General features: G+C 41.0%; 1 protein-coding gene across 7 annotated transcripts in view; it reads left to right on the top strand.

Moving 5' to 3' along the window:
- The window catches only part of CCDC146 (coiled-coil domain containing 146), an 87,935-nt gene that overhangs the window by 45,620 nt on the left and 23,840 nt on the right, over positions 1-18,475 (top strand). For 4 of the 7 annotated variants that reach the window (XM_087934265.1, XM_087934262.1, XM_087934263.1 and 1 more), the window contains 5 exons: positions 8,703-8,785; positions 11,201-11,410; positions 13,560-13,617; positions 14,866-15,042; positions 17,637-17,710. In XM_087934265.1, the coding sequence (XP_087790391.1) occupies positions 14,953-15,042; positions 17,637-17,710 (164 nt within the window). In that variant the 5' untranslated portion in view covers positions 8,703-8,785; positions 11,201-11,410; positions 13,560-13,617; positions 14,866-14,952. Of the gene's footprint in view, positions 1-8,702; positions 8,786-11,200; positions 11,411-13,375; positions 13,512-13,559; positions 13,622-14,021; positions 14,137-14,865; positions 15,043-17,636; positions 17,711-18,475 lie in introns of those variants that run through there. The other 3 variants (XM_026701768.2, XM_087934264.1, XM_087934266.1) reach the window with 3 other exon arrangements.

The following is an 18,475-nucleotide window of genomic DNA, read 5'->3' as shown; positions in this document are numbered from 1 at the left end:
GGCTGTGAGCAGAGTTTGCCTGCAATACTGCATTCTAACCACTGCGCCAACCACAGTTATTCAGAACAAGTTCACTTCTCTGATTAATTGCGACATAAGAGGGAAAAGAGATAAAACACAATCAGGCTTGCAAGATTCTCTTATTTTAGAGAGTCGGTGTGATCTAATGGTTAAAGCAACAGGCTAGAAACTGGGAGACTGTGAGTTCTAGTCCTGCCTTAACCATGAAAGCCAGGTGGGTGACTTTGGGTCGATTACCAGGAGACCGAGAATTCTAGTTCTGGAAATATGAGTTAATGATGGGCAACAGCTTGATAATAACCCTCCATTGTGACACAGATTAAGGTGGAATGGTGGAATTATTAGTCTTAATGCATGTTGCTAAAATTGACCTTCCTGAGTCTTCGATTGCCCCAGTGGGATGCAGTGGAAATTGGTTATCAACCCACATAGATAGTCCTCAATTTACAATGGTTCATTTAATGGCCATTCAAACTTACAACGGCACTGAAAAAAATGACTGATGGCCATTTTTCACACTTACGACCGTTGGCCGTGTGATTTACATTTATGGATGCTTGATAGCTGCTTCATGTTTATGACGGTCTCAATGTAATCCCCCTTTGGTGACCTTCTGACCAGCAAAGTCAATGGGGAAGCCGGATTCACTGCACAGTTGTGTTACTAATTTAACAACTGTGGTGATTCACTTAGCGATGGCGGCAAGAATGGTCGTAAAATGGGGCAAAGCTCCCTTAACAAATTTCTCACTTAGCGACATAAGTACAAGTAGTCCTCAAATTACGACCACAATCGAGCCCCAAATTTATGTTGCTAAGCGAAACAGTTGTTCAGTGGATTTTGCCCCATTGTACGATGTTTCTTGCCAACGTTGTGAAGTGAATCACAGCAGTTGTTTTGTTTTGGGTTTTTTTTTAACAGCAAAAACAACAACAAAAAAAAAAATCTCTCGGCTATACAGTGTGTCGTCTGGGTATATACATATATCTTGTGCACATAAAAATATTTGTATATATTTCTCATTGAGTTTACATTCGTAAATATTCGTCAGCATTATATGTCATATTTTATCATTATTATAATATCATTAGGTTTTTTTTATTTCAATTACCTGTCATGCTTGTGGTGGAACAGCTGACGGGGTGGAAATGTGGCTCCAGATGTTGTGGAGGAGGCTGGGGAAGGGCAAAGGCCGGCTGGGCAGTCAGAGGAGGACCCAGGCCCATCCCCTCTCCATCCTAGGGCGCGCAGGGAGGAGAGGACAAGGGAGAGACATGGTCTACTAGGGAGGAGAGTGACAACTGAATAAGAGGATGGACATGCATACTGGCAAACGCTGGAAACAAAGCGTGTTTTGTTTTGGTCTGAAGTTATCTTGGTTGACTGTGCCTTGTTATCTCCTTGAATTTGGTAAATACTTCTCTTGTTCCATTGTGGACATTTTGTCATTGTAGTTTGTTTGGTTTTTTATTTCACCTCTATCTGCTCATGAAGTTCGCACTGTATTGCTTTCTTTTGAAGACTATTTTTGAGTACATTTTATCTCCAACTGAGTATTATTGAACAGTGGGGCCAAGTTGGAGGGAATAAAGGGCATTTATTTACGTTTTGGATTTTGTTATGTTTGTGGTACACTATGGATCATCACATACCATCTATCTTTAATAGCAAATCCAACACTTACTAAATTATGTTCATGTCATGACTTATTCAAAATAATCATTTACAACATGTCATTATTACTATATCCTTTAATTTCTTACTCTACTTTTCTAACTATCCATAAAATAAGCCCCAAATCTTATAATACTCCTTCATCACGGTAGTTGTTAAGTTAGTAACACGGTTGTGAAGTGGATCTGGCTTCTCCATTGTCTTTGCTGGTCAGAAGGTCGTAGAACTTGATCCCATGACCCCAGGACATTATGACGGTCATAAATATGAACCGGTTGCCAAGCCCCCGAATTTTGATCACGTGACCATGGGGATGCTGCAATGGTCATTAAGTGTGAAAAATGATCATAATTCACTTTTTTCAGCACCATTGTAATTTTGAACGGTCACTAAATGAACTTTTGTAAGTTGAGGACTACTTCTGCCGGGCTCAGTTGTGGTCATAAGTTGAGGACTACCTGTAAAGCAAACATATTTGAGGAAGGAAGCCCACCGTTTCAAAGCTAGAAGTCTCATAATCACCATGGGAACAATAGAAATGCTTAATGCTCAAGTCTTTGCTCAAGGGTAAAATTTGCTATTCTTTCAGATTTAAAAAAAGTATGCAATAAAAGCATATAATACATTCATAAGATCAGACTTTGTGCCCATGGACTGGAAAATGGCAATATAATCCCAGTTTTAAAAAAAATTCTGGTGAACTAGCGGAAAATGACAGACCGTTTATTATCGTTTATTTTTAAATGATAAAAATTCTGCTAAATAAGGATCAACAGGCTTCGGTAAAGACAAAAATTTTCTCACCAAGCTTACTGAATATCCAATCATTATTTGAACTCATACATCCATTTTGACAAAGTTTGGCACCAAATATTCCAGAGCAAATTTCATAAGTGTGGAATAAGAGTAATACTCCAATTAACTGATAATTTGTTGAAATATAAGAAATGATCAGTTTTCAGATGGGGTTTTTCCAAGATTTTTAGTTTTTTCACTTAGTACTAGTTCTTACTATTCTAGTTCTTTCACTTGGTTAATTACCTGGAAATAGGGAGGTGATCATTATTAGGAAAGACAATAAATCATTTATTGTACAGGGCACTCAAATGACAAAAGTTGATACTCATTCTATCAGTTATAAAATAATTGAGAGAACCCATCACTCTTTCTGGGGCTGAACAAGAGTTTTATTTGCTAGTGTCCCAGGTGGAGGGCTGAATAAAAATCTGGACTTTATATAATTGATATGTTTAATTTATGTGCATACATATCAGTGGTGGGATTCAAACTTTTTTACTACCGGTTCTGTGGGCATGGCTTGGTGGGCATGGCAGGGGAAGGATAGTGTAAAATCCCATTCCATCCCCCCTCCAGGGGGAAGGATACTGCAAAATCCTCATTCTCTCCCCCCCCCACTAACCTGCTTTCCAGCTCCGTTCTCCTGTGCGGGGCAACCAATCAGCTGGGACTCAATGGGAGGCGGAGAATAGAGGGGGCGGGACCAGTCAGAGGTGATATTTGCTGGTTCTCCAAACTACTCAAAATTTCCACTACCGGTTCTCCAGAACTGGTCAGAACCTGCTGAAGACCACCTCTGGTACGTGTGTATGTATTTGTGTGTGGAGGTATACATATAAAGGATCGAACTGGGTTAATTGCTGGATTAGAGATCAGCAGGAAATATCAAAGTTTAGTCTACACTAGGAAGAATTAAAAAAACATCCTGGATGAACTCCAAATAAACAATTTGATATTGTCAATAAGAGCACAGTATGGACAGGCTGATAAAGGCCTCAAGAATAAACATATTTAAGAGGCAACCTGAATTTCACCTCTTGTAGGAAATGATGTTTAGAATGGTAAAATTGCCCCTTAACATTCAAACATTAAGTGGAAAGCTATCAATCTGTTTGCAATCAGCTAAAAAATGGGAGCTGTCAAAATATACTTCCTATATATTTGTTTGTTTATTTAAGGATCATTTCCTTCAGGTTCCTTAGCTACAATTTCCATAAGAAAGGATGGGAGCAGCTCTGTGAGGCTTCTAGATTTATTGTTTATCCGGTCATAAAAAAGAAAATACCCAAATTAAACCTTGATTTGAACTGTGTGAACTGTGTGATCAATATTTCTTGACCAATTGAAAAGATCCCCCCCCTTTTTTTTTGGTTTCTAAAATATTTGCAAATATATTTTTAACAATCTTCATTGGACCATCAACAATACAAACAGTGAAATATCGATTGAGGCATCTTCCGCATATCCTTATCCCATTGTTTTTCATTATTATTGCTGCGTCAACAAATTTGACGTGTTCGATAGTTCATTGAGAGACCGTTCAAAGTTACAAAGTCACTGAAAAAAGTGACTTATTACCATTTTTCACACTTACAAGCAGGGGTGGGGCTGCTGGGGGTTCGCAGGGGTTCGGGAGAGCCCCTAGCTAAGATTCTGTGCAGTTCGGACAACCGCCCAAATCCCACTCCTGGATGGCCCTGCCCATCCCTCCCCTCCCACAAATCCCCACGTGGCCCGTTTTGGATGCAGGGGGCGCGTGGAGGCTTGGGGAGGGCAAAAAACAGGCCTCCCAGAAGTTCAAGAAGGGCAGAAATGGGCCAGTTTCCATCCTCCAGAGAGTCTCCAGAGCCCGGGGAGGCCGTTTTCATCCTCCTGGAGGCTTGAGGAAAACCTCTGGAGCCCAGGGAGGGCAAAAAGCCCCCCCCCCCACTGTGGTACAGGAGGACAACTAGGCCACACCCACCATGGCCAGACCCACCCAGCAACTGGACAGAAAACCCATTGCTAAAATTTTTGAAACCCAACTCTGCTTACGACCGTTGCAGCATGCCCATGGTCCTGTGATCAAAATTCAAATTCTTGGCAGTTGCTTCATATTTATGACCACTGCAGTATCCCCGGGGTCATGTGAAAATTACCTGACTTGGCAATTGACTGACATTTATGACGGTCACAGCATCCTGGGGTCACGCAATCCCCTTTTGCAGCTGTTCTGATCCAAACCTTGTTCCAAGGAAACAAACATGAAATGGAGGTAACAGCAAAACCTTTTAATGATTCTTTACAAATTCTGTTCCTTCACGGTTAAAAGGCTGATTCAATCTAATTGTCTCTGATATGAACGAGCCTTGCCAAGGTGATGCAAGGCTGCCAAGAACACGAAATAAAGTTGCCAAGAACTAATTCAAACACAAAGAGTCTCCAACACAAACTAAGAAAGTCCGAATGTCCACAAGGCTTGAATGCAAAAACTACTTTGCTTCCTGCAAAGAACTCTGGTTTCTCAGCTGGCTTTTATCTCTTAAGGGAGGGGCCATTACCTTGTAGCCTTACTCCTGAGTCACCCATGATGCTGCAGCTGCTCTTTCCTTTGAGCAGCCCTGCGCACACATGCACTGGGCACAGGCTCCTCAGGGACCTCCTTATTAGTGCTGCCAGCCTCCACAGGCAACACTCCACTCCTGATGGTCCTGGCCCCATCCCTGCATCACACTCAGGCCTCTCATCTGAGTCCTTGCTCTCCGAGACCTCAGCTGTCCACAACTGCTGCCGGTGAACCACAACAGCGGCCTTCTGACAAGCAAAGCTGATGGAGAAGCCAGATTCCCTTAACGTTACCATCTTTTCAACTGCAGCGATTCACTTAGCAACCGTGGCAAGAAATGGGGCAAGATTCACTTAGCAAATGTTTCCCTTAGCCAGGGAAATTTTGGCTCAATTGCAGTCCTAAGTCGGAAACAACCTGTACGGGGCATAAGGATGCTTTTACCAGTAAATATGGAATTATTTTACAGGTCCCTAAAGTTAGTTTTTCAACGTTACAGAACTTGGGTACCCTTCCAGTTCCGAAACGGCATGACTAATCTTTTTAAAAAGAACTGAAGTCCTATTTTGCCTGTAGATAAAATTACGGCGGAACTAAACTTCTAGAAAGGAATTCCTACTTTGATATCGATGAGTCATTTTCAGGACCGGGCTTTAATCAAATAGCAAGCATTCTCCCCCCCAAAAAAATAATGAAAACCATTCATGTTAGAAGTCTTGTTATGTTGACATATCCCTGGAGAACTGTTGTTTGAAAAGAGCTGCAAAATGATAAATTCCTGACCAAAGGCCACATTCTTAACTTCTGACTCAGGCAGGAAATTCTCCTTCTTGTAATGTTCCTGTTGCTACCGGTACATACATGGATCGGAGTTATATTTACGCAATACTGATGCCGTTCCTCTACAAAAAAAAAACTCACAATGATGATGAGGAACCCTTATTAATGTCCATTAAATCTTATAGAAGGGAATAGAATTCTTTATTGGCCAAGTGTGATTGGACACACAAGGAATTTGTCTTGGTGCAAATGCTCTCAGTGTACATAAAAGATACATTCTTCAAGAGCCAAGAATCATAAGGTATACTTAATAATAGTCATAGGGTACAATAAGCAATCAAATCATACTAGGAAACAGTCAGTAACAATCATTAGGGTACAAGTGACAAAGTTACAGTCATACAGTCACAAGTGCGAGGGGATGGGTGATAAGGAGTGATGAGAAGATTAATAGAAACAGTAATGCAGACTTTGTAAATAGTTGGACAGTGTTGAGGGAATTATTTGTTTAGCAGAGTGATGGCGTTTGGGGAAAAAACTGTCGTGTCTAGTTGTTCTGGTGTGCAGTGCTGTATAGCGTCGTTTTGAGGGAAGGATTTGAAACAGTTTATGTCCGGGATGTGAGGGGTCTGTAGATATTTTCACAGCCCTCTTTTTGACTTGTGCAGTATACAGGTCCTCAATGGAAGGCAGCTTGGTAGCCATTATTATTTCTGTAGTCCTAATTATCCTCTGAAGTCTGTGTCCATCCTGTTGGGTTGCAGAACCATTTCTAGACTAAATTGTAGACTAAAAATTGAATCGAATTTTAATAATTTTGTAACTAGTTCAGGCCAGGTATTAGCAGCTGGCCTGTTTCTGCTGATTGACATAGAGGTAGTCCTTATCTTACAATAGTTTGTTTACTGACCATTCAAACCTATAATGGCACTGAAAAAAGTGACTTACAACCATTTTTCACCCTTATGACCGTTGCAGCATTCCCACAGTCACGTGATCAAAATTCAGAGGCTTGGCAACTGGCTCATATTTATGATAACCACAATGTCCCGGGGTCATGGGATCTCCTTCTGTAACCTTCTGACAAGTTTGTAAAATGGGTCAAAGCTGACTTAACAAATGTCTTGCTTAGTAACAGAAATTTGTGGCTCAATTGTGGTTGTATGTCGAGACCTACCTGCAGACCTCAGTTTAGGGCTATTCGTTTAGTGACCATTCCAAGTTACAACAGCACTGAAAAAGTGGCTTGAGCAGTCCTCACTCTTATGACCATCACAGAATCCTTAGGCTCATGTGATCAAAATTTGGGTGCTCCATCTAGGATTTGTGTCTGACTTTCTTTTCTTTTTTAAATTTTTAAATATACATCAATATTATTACATGGACAGTGTGGCGTCTGGGTATCATTCATTTTGATACAAAAATAATAGTACAAATGAAAGTTACTACAGTAATCAAACTTACGTGGTTCTAATGTTATTATACATATCTGTATCAGCACATAATCCTTCAATTGGGACTTGGTGGCTCAGTGGCTAAGATGCTGAGCTTATCGATCAGAAAGGTCGGCAGTTTGGCAGTTCGAATCCCTCATGCCACGTAACAGAGTTAGCTCCCGTTACTTGTCCTAGCTTCTGCCAACCTAGCAGTTCAAAAGCACGTAAAAATGCAAGCAGAAAAATAGGGACCATTTTGGTGGGAAGGGAACAGCGTTCCGTGCACCTCTGGCATTTAGTCATGCCAACCACATGACCACGGAGACGTCTTTGGACAGTGCTGGCTCTTCAGCTTTGTAACAGAGATGACCACTGCCCCCTAGAGCTGGAAACAACTAGCACATATACCTATAATTCTTCATTCTTCAGTTATTCAATATTTAGTACATCCTTCTAATAACAATAGTGCCTAATAGTGCCTAATACCACCCTTTTTCAAAATCTGGTCTCTACCTATCATTTTAAATGAGTTATGCAAAAATATGTATAACAATATTCCTCCGATTCCTAATTTCTTTATCTATTCTAATTCTTAGTACGGCCAAACTTTCCCCCCAAAAATTCCTTTCTATCCATCATCTCTCATTCTCTTAGTAGTTTCATTTCTTTTCTTTTTAACTCGCCTCCTGTACTCCTCCCTTGAGTCCTTAGCCCCATCTTTCATATTCAACCCAACCATTATAGGACTGGCGTCTGACTTTCTAGCGAGGTTAACTCTAGCTATGACTGTCCACAGCAGTAGTTTACAAACAAGGTATATTGAAAAAAGAAAGGGAAAAAACCCCACACCATTTGCAACTTGTTATCTTTTTTCAAAATGAAATATAGGTAGTCCTCGACTTATGACTGCAATTGAGCTGAAAATTTCTGTTGCTAGGTGAGACATGTCCTTCCCCTGCCATGCCCACCAAGCCAAGCCCACCAAGCCACACCCATAGAACCGATAGTCAATTTTTTTGAATCCCACCACTAGTCATAAATGTGAAAAATGGTCATAAGTCACTTTTTTCAGTGGTATTGTAACTTCAATCAGTCTCATAATGAAATATCTATAGTTTCAATTTTGAACCTCCCTTTGATTTCATCAGCCTTCTATCAACAATGTGGTGCATTTATTAAAATTTAGCCAGGTATTTATAAATATTGAGTGTTTATTATTTTTCGAATACTTTTTTATATTAATGGTTAGATTTGCTTAATTTAAAAAAAAGATAATTCCGTGATATTCCAAAAGTTGTGAAACAAGCGTACAACTATGCATTGATTAATTGTTCATTGCCAAATATACCTCAACTATAATTTATTTAGTGTTGTCTTAAGGTTAGTAAATTTCCTATATGGTGAATAACAATTTCACTAGAGTCTCTTTATCTCTTGCAATTTCATAGCTGTTTTATGCTGGAAAAATCCCTGGAACCAGATTGGCTGAGCTGAAGGCAAAATATGTCCTGATACATGATACTCTAGTAAGGTAAGCTTCTAGTATTCCACGCCCCCTCTCTTTCTTTCTGTCTCTGTGCATGTGTGTGTGTGTGTGTGTGTGTGTGTGTGTGTGTGTATAATGTTTCAGTACCATAGTTACTTAAAAGCTGTTTCAGCCTTATTGAAATTTATTGACTTATACAGTATTGTGTAACTTAGTTACTGTGTTTTGTAAATTGTCACCTAGGGTTTATAATGTAAGGTGAACCAGATAACTGTAGCTTTGTAAGAAAAAATCCTTAACTAATCAATTTATAGTTTACTGTAGTATAGAACAACCTTTATTCCAGTATAAATTTAATGCAAGGTACAAAGTCAGTAATTTATATCTGTGTTACATACATCATAAACTAAAAAGAGCTTTAAAATATATTGAGAATAAGTCATCTTTACCCAATGAAAGAATGATGTTCAGAGGTACAGGATAGGAAATCCAAAAGTTTTATAAAGGGAAACTTTGATTGTCTGACTTAAGAAAGAGTTTTTAATGTATTTTTTTAACATTGCAAAATTTAGTATTTCTCTGCTTAAAAATGATGATTCAGAGGAAAAAGCTTTTTTTTTCCCCATTGAAACCTGTTTTTTTATTGTATTCTTGGCATTAGGGAAAAGCATGCTAATGTATTAAAAGAGAGAAAAAGAGAGAAAATATGAGAAAAAGAGCATATTCTCCTGCTTTTGTGTAGGGGGTCAAATACATTTTGGACACCAATAACTTTTATTTATTCAACTTGCTATGCTGGCAGCTCCCCATCATTTAAAAACAGCCAAAATTGACAATCAAAATTAGAATCAAAAGTGGAAAAGCCTGCTTGAAAATGTGTAGTTTTAAGGGCGTTTTAGTAAACCAAGAAGAGGTGAATTAGCAAAGAATTTTAGAGATTTGGAATAACTAAAGAAAAAAGATGGGAATGTTAATTACTGCAAGAAAAACCTGACGACACTGTAAATTGTCAAAGGATCTCAGCGAGTAGAAGAATGCAAACGCTAGAGAAAAAGTTTCTTTTAAAAAAACCTCATCCCAAACTATATGTGGCTTTAAAAGTTATAATCGGTTTGTATTTCACTCAGAAATCAATGGATAACCAGTGTGTAATGCTTTCAGCATAAATGTAATGGAAGCATTAAATTCTTCTAAACACCAATATGGCAGCTGAGTTTCATGTCAATTTAACTTTCCAGACCACATATAAAGACAGACCTGCATAGTCTATATAGTAGTCAAGTTGGATGGAATCAGCACATGCTTTTAAGGGCCTGTTTATTAGCCAGAGATGTCAGTTAAGCTGATAAATGTCCCTGCACCTGTCCTCAATCTGGAAAATGAGAGAATGATGCAGATCCAGGAACACCCTTTTGAAAACAAGGTGATCCCTCTAGAATTGTAACCTTCTCTGTGAATTGTAAGCTTCCCTGTGCTTCAATTCGGATTTGTTATTCCTCACTCAGTCATTACTGGTAGTCCTCGACTTGCAACAGTTTATTTAGCGACCATTCAAAGTTATATTCTATAATTATATTCTATATTCTGTTCTGTTCTGTTCCGTTCCATTCCATTCCATTCCATACTTTCTATTCAGTTGTGTTCTATTCTAATTGCATTCCATTTCATATTTTCTATTCTGTTCTGTTTGATTCTATTCCATATTTTCTATTCTATTCCATTCCATTCCATATTTTTTGTTCTGTTCTGTTCTATTCCATTCCATTCCATATTTTCTATTCTATTCTATTCTGTTCTTTCTTTTCCATTCTGTTTCTGTTCTATTCTGTTCCATTCCATTCTATTCCATTTCATATTTTCTATCCCTTTGCGTTCCATTCCATATTTTCTGTTCTGTTCTGTTCAATTCTATTCTGTTCCATTCCAATATATATTCCATATATTCTATTCTGTTCCTGGTTCTGTTCTATTCCATTCCATTTCATATTTTCTATTCTGTTCTGTTCTGTTTCTGTTCTGTTCTATTCCATTCTATTCCATATTTTCTGTTCTGTTCTGTTCTGTTCTGTTCTGTTCTATTCCATTCCATTCCATTTCATTTCATTTCATTTCATTTCATTTCATCTTTTCTTTTCTTTTCTTTTTTTTCTGTTCTGTTCTGTTCTGTTCTGTTCCGTTCCGTTCCGTTCCATTCCATTCCATCTCTGAGAGCACAAGGTAGGAATATCAACCATCCCACCCACCCGCAGCTAATACATCCCAGCAGGCCGGGACCTTGTAAACACAGCATAAACAAAGAAATCCTCCTTTTCTTTACTCAGTATCAAAGGTCGTGGCTTCTATTTCCCATACGTGTTGTTTTATATACCTATGAAGTCATAGTTATCAGTCACGATGAATTCTTCCATTGAGCATCTCTGTTGGATTAAAAAACAACAGGCATCACTGATTTTATTATAGTTTACAGGAATCGGAGATTCAGCTGCTGCAGGATGCCAAACGTTTCACGGCTAAGCTGGAAGAGCAGCAGGAGATACTGGAAAAAGCCGATCAGTTTCCAGAAAGCACCACTTCCGAGGTCTCCAAACTGAGGCAGCAGTACCTGAGATACTTCAACGAGTACAACGCCATTCAAGAGAGAGAGTTTGAAATTCAGTATAGGCTGAATAGGTGGGTATAACAATTGGCCAACTGCCTTTTTAACAAGACTCCACAGGGCATCGTTTCAAACTGCCAGGTAGATAGAAGGAAGAAGGTAGAATACGCTGCTCCTCGACTTACCACCACAGCTGAGCCCAACATTTCTGCTGTTAAGAGAGACCGTTGTTAAGTGAGCTTTGCTCCATGTTATGACTCTTCCAGCTACAGTGGAATTCAAATTTTTTTACTACCAGGTCTGTGGGTGTGGCAGGGGAAGGATACTGCAAAATCTCTATTCCCTCCCCACTACTGGGAAAAGATTATTGCAAAATCCCCATTCCCTCCCCACCCCACTAACCTGCTTTCCAGCTCCGTTCTCCTATGCAGGGCAACCAAAGGAGACCCAGCCAATCATCTGGAACTCAATGGGAGGCAGAGAATAGAGGGGGGTGGGGCCAGTCAGAGGTGGTATTTGCCGGTTCTCCGAACTACTCAAAATTTCCATTACCAGTTCTCCAGAACTGGTCAGAACCAGATGAATACCAACCTCTGCCTCCGTCTCAGCTTCCCTTACAACAACTCGGTGGCTGCATCGATTCCCTTGGTGCAAATGGCCCTATAAACTCTGAAGAAATGGAAAAAGCCACATTTTTTTTTCCTGAGCCAAAGTGTTATAAAATGGCTTCCATGATATCTTCAGTCCTGAGAGTTAGATCGTTAAGTAGCCTGGCACAGTTGGCTATTATCAGTGGCTCACTGAATATCCTTATTTTAGCGCAGCTATATATTGATGATCAGTTGGACACAATGGGAGGCAGAGAAGAGATGGGGTTGGCAGGGCCAGTCAGAGGTGGGATTTGCCAGTTCTCCGAACAACTCAAAATTTTGGCTACCACTTCTCTAGAACTGGTCAGAACTGGCTGAAGACCACCTCTGCTACAGTTGTGAAGTGAATCATTGCAGTTGTTTCGTTAGTAACGAGGTTGTTAAGTGAATCTGGCTCCACCATTGACTTTGCTCATCAGAAGGTCGCAAAAGGGGATCACGTGACCTCTGCAACTGTCGTAAATAGGAGGCAGTTGCCGAGTGTCTGAATTTCGATCCCATGACCATGGTGATGCAGCAAGGGTCGTAACTGGGGGAAAACAGTCCCGAGTCACTTTTTTCGGGGCCGTTGTAACTTCGCAAGGTCACTGGCCAAATGGTTGTAAGTCGAGGACTGCCTCTAGAAAAGCAGAAGGAATTGAAATAATGCCTATACCGACACAGCTAAGGAAAACGCGACAGCTGGTTACTCCTGAGTGCCGTCTCCTAAAGGCCGTCAACATTTAACTCATCTGGTACAAAAGTCTACAGATTTTAGAGTTCCTATCTGGGCAGGTGGCTCTGTGGCTAAGGCGCTGAGCTTGTCGATCAGAAAGGTCGGCAGTTCGGCGGTTCAAATCCCTAGCGCCGCATAACTCCCATTACTTGTCCCAGCTTCTGCCAACCTAGCAGTTCGAAAGCAGGTAAAAAACGCAAGTAGAAAAATAGGGAGCATTTTGGTGGGAAGGTAACAGCATTCTGTGTGTCTTCGAAGGCATTTAGTCATGGCAGCCACATGACCACGGAGACGTCTTTGGACAGCGCTGGCTCTTCGGCTTTGTAATGAAGATGAGCATCGCCCCTAGAGCCAGAAACAAGTAGCACGTATATGTGAGGGGAAGAACCTTTACCTTTATCTGAGCAGGAAATACTGGAAAAGGACACTTTCAGATAAAATGAGATTGCTTAATGTCAAACCCAGCACTTTTATTATCAGTTAATTAGTAACCAAAAATAGGTCAAAACACATTGGAAAGTCCGACAGTGAACTTCAAAAGAAGGACACAAACTGAGCATGAGAATGTCCTTGGTGTTATCTTCCAAAGCCAAGGACCGGTTCCTTCTCTCTCTCCCTCCCTCCCTCCCTCCCTCTCTCTTTCTCTCTCCCTCCCTCCCTCTCTCTCCTATGTGTGTATGTGTATCTGTATGCGTATATCTATATATGTGTGTATGTATGTATGCATGTATGTATCTTTTGAGAGTGGACATCAGAATTTCATTTTTTAATGTTTGCCAGTGTGTTCACAGAAAAAAAGTGATAATAAAGGTAATCTTATCTTACAAGCTGCCTTTTAATATTATTTATTCTATCTAGTTTACAAGAAGACAAGAAATTAATTGAAAAGGACTATCGCAGAGTCCCCAAAGCTTCTGTAAGTAAGTTTCTCACATAGCCATAGACACCTAATTCAATGTGCTGAAAATACAAACTGCAGTTTTTGCTGCAAATCACGGGATCCGACAAGTTCATTCTCTCTGAGGATAAATCCCTTTTTTTGCGCAGTTGTAAATTAGATGTGCCCAGAATTCTCCTAGAAATCTATGAAACAAGGGTAATTCTGGCACAGCAGCCTAAACTATCAGCTGTTCCTGGCTGGCTGTGCCTAAAACCAAGTTTTAAAAAATCCATCGTGCGTTAGGTTTTTTTGTTTGTTTGTTTGTTTTTGGCAGTGGGTTTGCGGATGGTGCTTGATCTGGACTAGAGCCATCAGGGGCCCTGATTAGTTATTCTCCTGATGTTTGTACTTTGCATTAATTCAACCCTTACTGACTGTCCCCGATCTACTAGTCTAGTCTGTTTTTTCCTTTTAGCAAACTGGATATATTATTCCTTCTTTGCACTGTGGAGATACAGAGGCGAGGTGGTAGAAGAGTTGAGGAAAAGATAGTAGGTTAGATGCTATGTGGTCTTTATGGAGAGGAGGAGGAGGAAGGGGAGGAGGAAGAGGAGGAGGGGGAGGAGGAAGAGGAAGGGGAGGAAGAGAGGAGGAACAGGAGGAGGAGGAGGAGGAGAAGGGAGAAGGAATAATAATGAACAACTATCTAGTGGCCATCTAATGGGATGTCTGGGGATGGTGCTCAATTAGAAGACCTCCAAGATCCCTTCCAACTCAGTTATTCTATTCTAGAATACAATAGATTAAGCACTTGGAATCACAGGGCTGGAAGGGAAATTGGAGATCTTCTAGTCCAACCCGCTCCTCAAGACAGAAGCCTTATCATCCCAGTCTGTTCTTGAAAACCTCCGGTGATGGGAGCACCCACAGCACCAGGAGGCAAGCTATAGTAGTCCACTGATTCATTGTTCTCACTTTCAGGAAATTTCTCCTGACTTCTAAATCGGATCTCTCTTTGACAAGCATCTTCCCTTCCCTTCCCTTCCCTACCGTTCCCTTCCTATCCTACCCTTCCCTTCCCTATCCTTTCCTACCTCTCCCTTCCCTTCCCTTCCCTATCTTACCCTACCCTTCCTTACCCTACCTTCCCTACTCTACCCGTAGCTTCCCTATCTTACCCTTCCCTACCCTTTCCTTCCCTTCCCTTCCCTATCCTATCCTATCCTATCCTATCCTATCTGTTCCTTTCCATTAATTTGAGTCACTCAATTTCATTTTTTAAAGGATGCGGAGAAGAAAATTAAAGCCCTGAGGGACAGTTGCGAAGACCTGCGTAAAGAAACAACGCAGAGAAGGCTGGAAATTAAAACCATGAAAGACGATCTGTTTGCAAGGCATAAACGTCTCACTAAGGAGCACAAAGAAGTGGACGAACTATTTCGAAAACAAGAAGAATTAAAGGTAATGGGGGGGGGGTTACCTATAGATGCCTATTGATAGGGCTGTGTTTTGATGTCCACATCCAAGCTGTATAGAAAAAGACTCACGTGTATTTTGTTGATGAAGATTATCAGCCCTCCAGGTGGAGTTGTGTGGAAGTTGACTCAAGGCAACAGGATTTTTTTTGCTGGTTCAAAATGTTTCACTGCTTCTCCAAGTAGCTTCTTCAGTCTGAGCAAGATTCCAGGAAGATTAAATCACCCAGGAAGATCAAGACCACTTCACTGGTTCACCAGGGAGGCCACGTTTAATGCCCCACCTAGGGTAAAGGTTTCATCTGGGCTATGGTGCAGGAGAAGGCTCCTGTGCATTCCTTGGATAGCAAAGGTGATTAACAAGCAAGTATTGGATCCACAGGTGGTATTCAGCAGGTTCTGACCAGTTCTGGGGAACTCGTAGCAGAAATTTTGAGCAGTTCAGAGAACCGGCAAATACTGCCTCTGTACATTCTTCCCCTGCCACGCCCACCCAGCACGGCCACAGAATCGGTAGTAAAATAAATTGAATCCCACCACTGATTGAATCGCCTAACACCAGACATGTCACTGGAAGGCAAAGTCACCAAACTGCATCTTATTTTGTCCATGTCATGCAGAGGAATTCACTGGAGAAAGCAAATTCACTGGCGAAGGCAAATTCATTGGAGAAAGCAAACGCTGTGGTGGCACAGTGGATAGAATTGCAAGCTAATTATGCCGACTGCCAGCAGTTCAAATCTCACCAGGCTCAAGATTGACTCAGTGTCAACCCTGAAGCTGGCCCGACTGAGGCCATTTTGAGACTTCAGTGCTGACACACCGGAGAAGTGGGATAGGGAAGGAGGAATGGGGATAGCTGGGGTGTTGTAGCCAAAACAAAATACTTTCTCATGGGAACCAAGGACATTCCTGCAGGTGCTCAGAAGGAGGGGACTGGAGTCACCTAGCAACTGGACAGTATCCTGATTGGACCATGTGACCGGTTGTGACAGACTTTCACTTTTAATTAGGTGAAAACCATGGGAATATTCAGAGTTGGTTTTCACCAGTCTACGCCAATATGACATATCCAATAAACCTATTCTTTGAGGAAATTGCCAGCCTCAGAGTTTTGTTTGCTATGGGTATGTTACTTGGAACCTTGACATTCACCCTTCCATCCTTCTGAGGTCAGTAAAATGAGGACCCATTTTGGGGGCAATAGGCTGACTCTGTCAACCGCTTAGAGAGGGCTGTAAAGCACTGTGAAGCGGTATATAAGTCTAAGGGCTTTTACTATTGGAAGAGTTAATGGTAAAAGGAAAGTAGAGTGCCAAAGAACACGACAGCTAGACACCCACAAAGCTGACCCCAGCCGAAACATAGAAAAACTCAAGCAGTGCAAGATTGGGAGACACTGAAAGTCCTGACCCATAGAATCACCAAGAGTCAGACTGGATTGAATGGATATCATCATCATCTTCATTGTAAAGGATTTAGGTATTGTAACATTTACATCAGGGGTGGGATTCTACCGGTTCGGACCGGTTCTATAGAACCAGTTGTTATGATTCTATGCAGTTCGGAGAATTGGCAAATTGTGTCCCTGTCTGGCCCTGCCCTTTTCCCCCACCCCTCCCCTTCCCTCCCAGTCAGTCCTTATCCTGCATGCGTGACATTGTGCGCACGCCCAACATCGCGTACTGTGTTCTTCCCCGCCCAGTCACTCCTTAAAGTATTTCTTTTTTCCCCCTCCTGACAATCAGCTGTTCCTATGATCAGCTGTGACGGGATTCCCTTCACATACTTACTGCTTCTCCCAGAGGCTTCCAGGAGGCCCAGCAGGCTCCAAAATGGAGCACAGGTGAGTGATGTGCGCCCCTTCTATACTCCCTTTTTTCCTTCTTGAGCCCCAGGGAAGTCTTCTAGGATCAAAAACGCCCCCCTGGAGGCTTCCCTGAGGCCCAGAAGGCCCAAAAAATGGGGGGAGGGGGTGTTGCTGCAAAAAAACAAACGCCACACCTACCCAGTCACGTGGCCATGCCCACCTAGCCATGCCCAGCTAGCCACACCCACAGAACCAGTTGTGACAGAATTCGAATCCTACCCCTGATTTACATCCTGACGGACCTCTGTCTACTCCCCTAAGGAGCCTATTCAAATTAGGTGAATAGTAAAACCTTCCTGCAGGACATGAAGTATATGGCAGTGGTATCAAAGCCGATCGCATCACGGGCCGTATTGGGATGTATGAGGATGTTTTTCTATTAGGAAAACATATCTATGTCCATTTCTATATCCGGCCCACGGGTCCGCAAGTTCAACAGGCCTGGTTCCCCTAAGCCACTTGCTCAGATTGAAGATGCTACTTGGCTAAGCAGCGAAACATTTCCAACCAAAAACAGAAGAAAGAAGACCAATGGCTGCGACTCAACTTCCAGATTCAAAACGTATTTCAAAGGGGGAAAAAATACATATGCGTTTTCAGGACATTCTTGGATTGTTGCTATAACCCAGCTTGAAGTTAATTCATCACGAAACATTCTTAAACATTCTTAGTTTCACGCAGGCTAATATTTATGTTTATTTTATCACCAGGATGAACTTGTCCGTCTCCAAGCCATTCCTATTCAGCTCGGAAAGGATATGGAAAAAATAAGCCGCAGAATGCAGTATGTTCTTTTAGAACTCTTGATTATTATTGTTGGTTGCACAATCAACTAAATGTTTAGACTGGGTTTGACATTATTGTATTATGTATACGCTGCTCTTGGGTAGAATGTAGCATGTGGCTGTCGTCTGTATGTACACTGAGAGCTGCTGCACTGCAGACAAATCCCTTGTGTGTCTAATTACACTTGGCCAATAAAGAATCCTATTCTGTTGTATACTACTCTACTTTACTCTACTTTACTATTCTATTCTATTATTTTATTCTACACTACTCCCTGCTACTCTATTATTCTATTCTACACCGCTACTTTACACTATTTTATTATTCTATTCTATTCTATTCCTGTTCTATTCTATTCTATTTTCTATTCTACACTACTCTACACTACTCTACTCTATTCTATTCTTGAAATAATAATGAAATAATAAAAGCCAAAAATATCCTAAGCAGATTTTAGATGGACATTATCTTTTGATTTTTTTTAATGTATTTCCAAATCCAACCCCTCCAAAAAAAGGAAAGAAAAAAAAAAAACAGGAAACAAACAAAACAAGAAATATTTACAAAACAAAATATCAAACATACACTTAAAATGTCCTTCCCCTGGTTGAACCCTGATAGTATAGTTTAACAATAACAACTTCCCCCCTTGCGAAACCGATCTGCAATTCAGAATCTTTGACATATATACTTACCAAATAACCAATTAAAAAATATCACAAATAAAAAACACAGACACCTTATTTTTACTCACGTCAGCCTC

Source organism: Pseudonaja textilis, chromosome 5, assembly GCF_049901715.1.
Source record: "Pseudonaja textilis isolate UNSWEBS1 chromosome 5, rPseTex1.2, whole genome shotgun sequence".
Lineage (NCBI taxonomy): Eukaryota > Metazoa > Chordata > Lepidosauria > Squamata > Elapidae > Pseudonaja > Pseudonaja textilis.
Note: the sequence above shows the minus strand (reverse complement) of the source record. Positions and strands in the feature narration are given on the sequence as shown.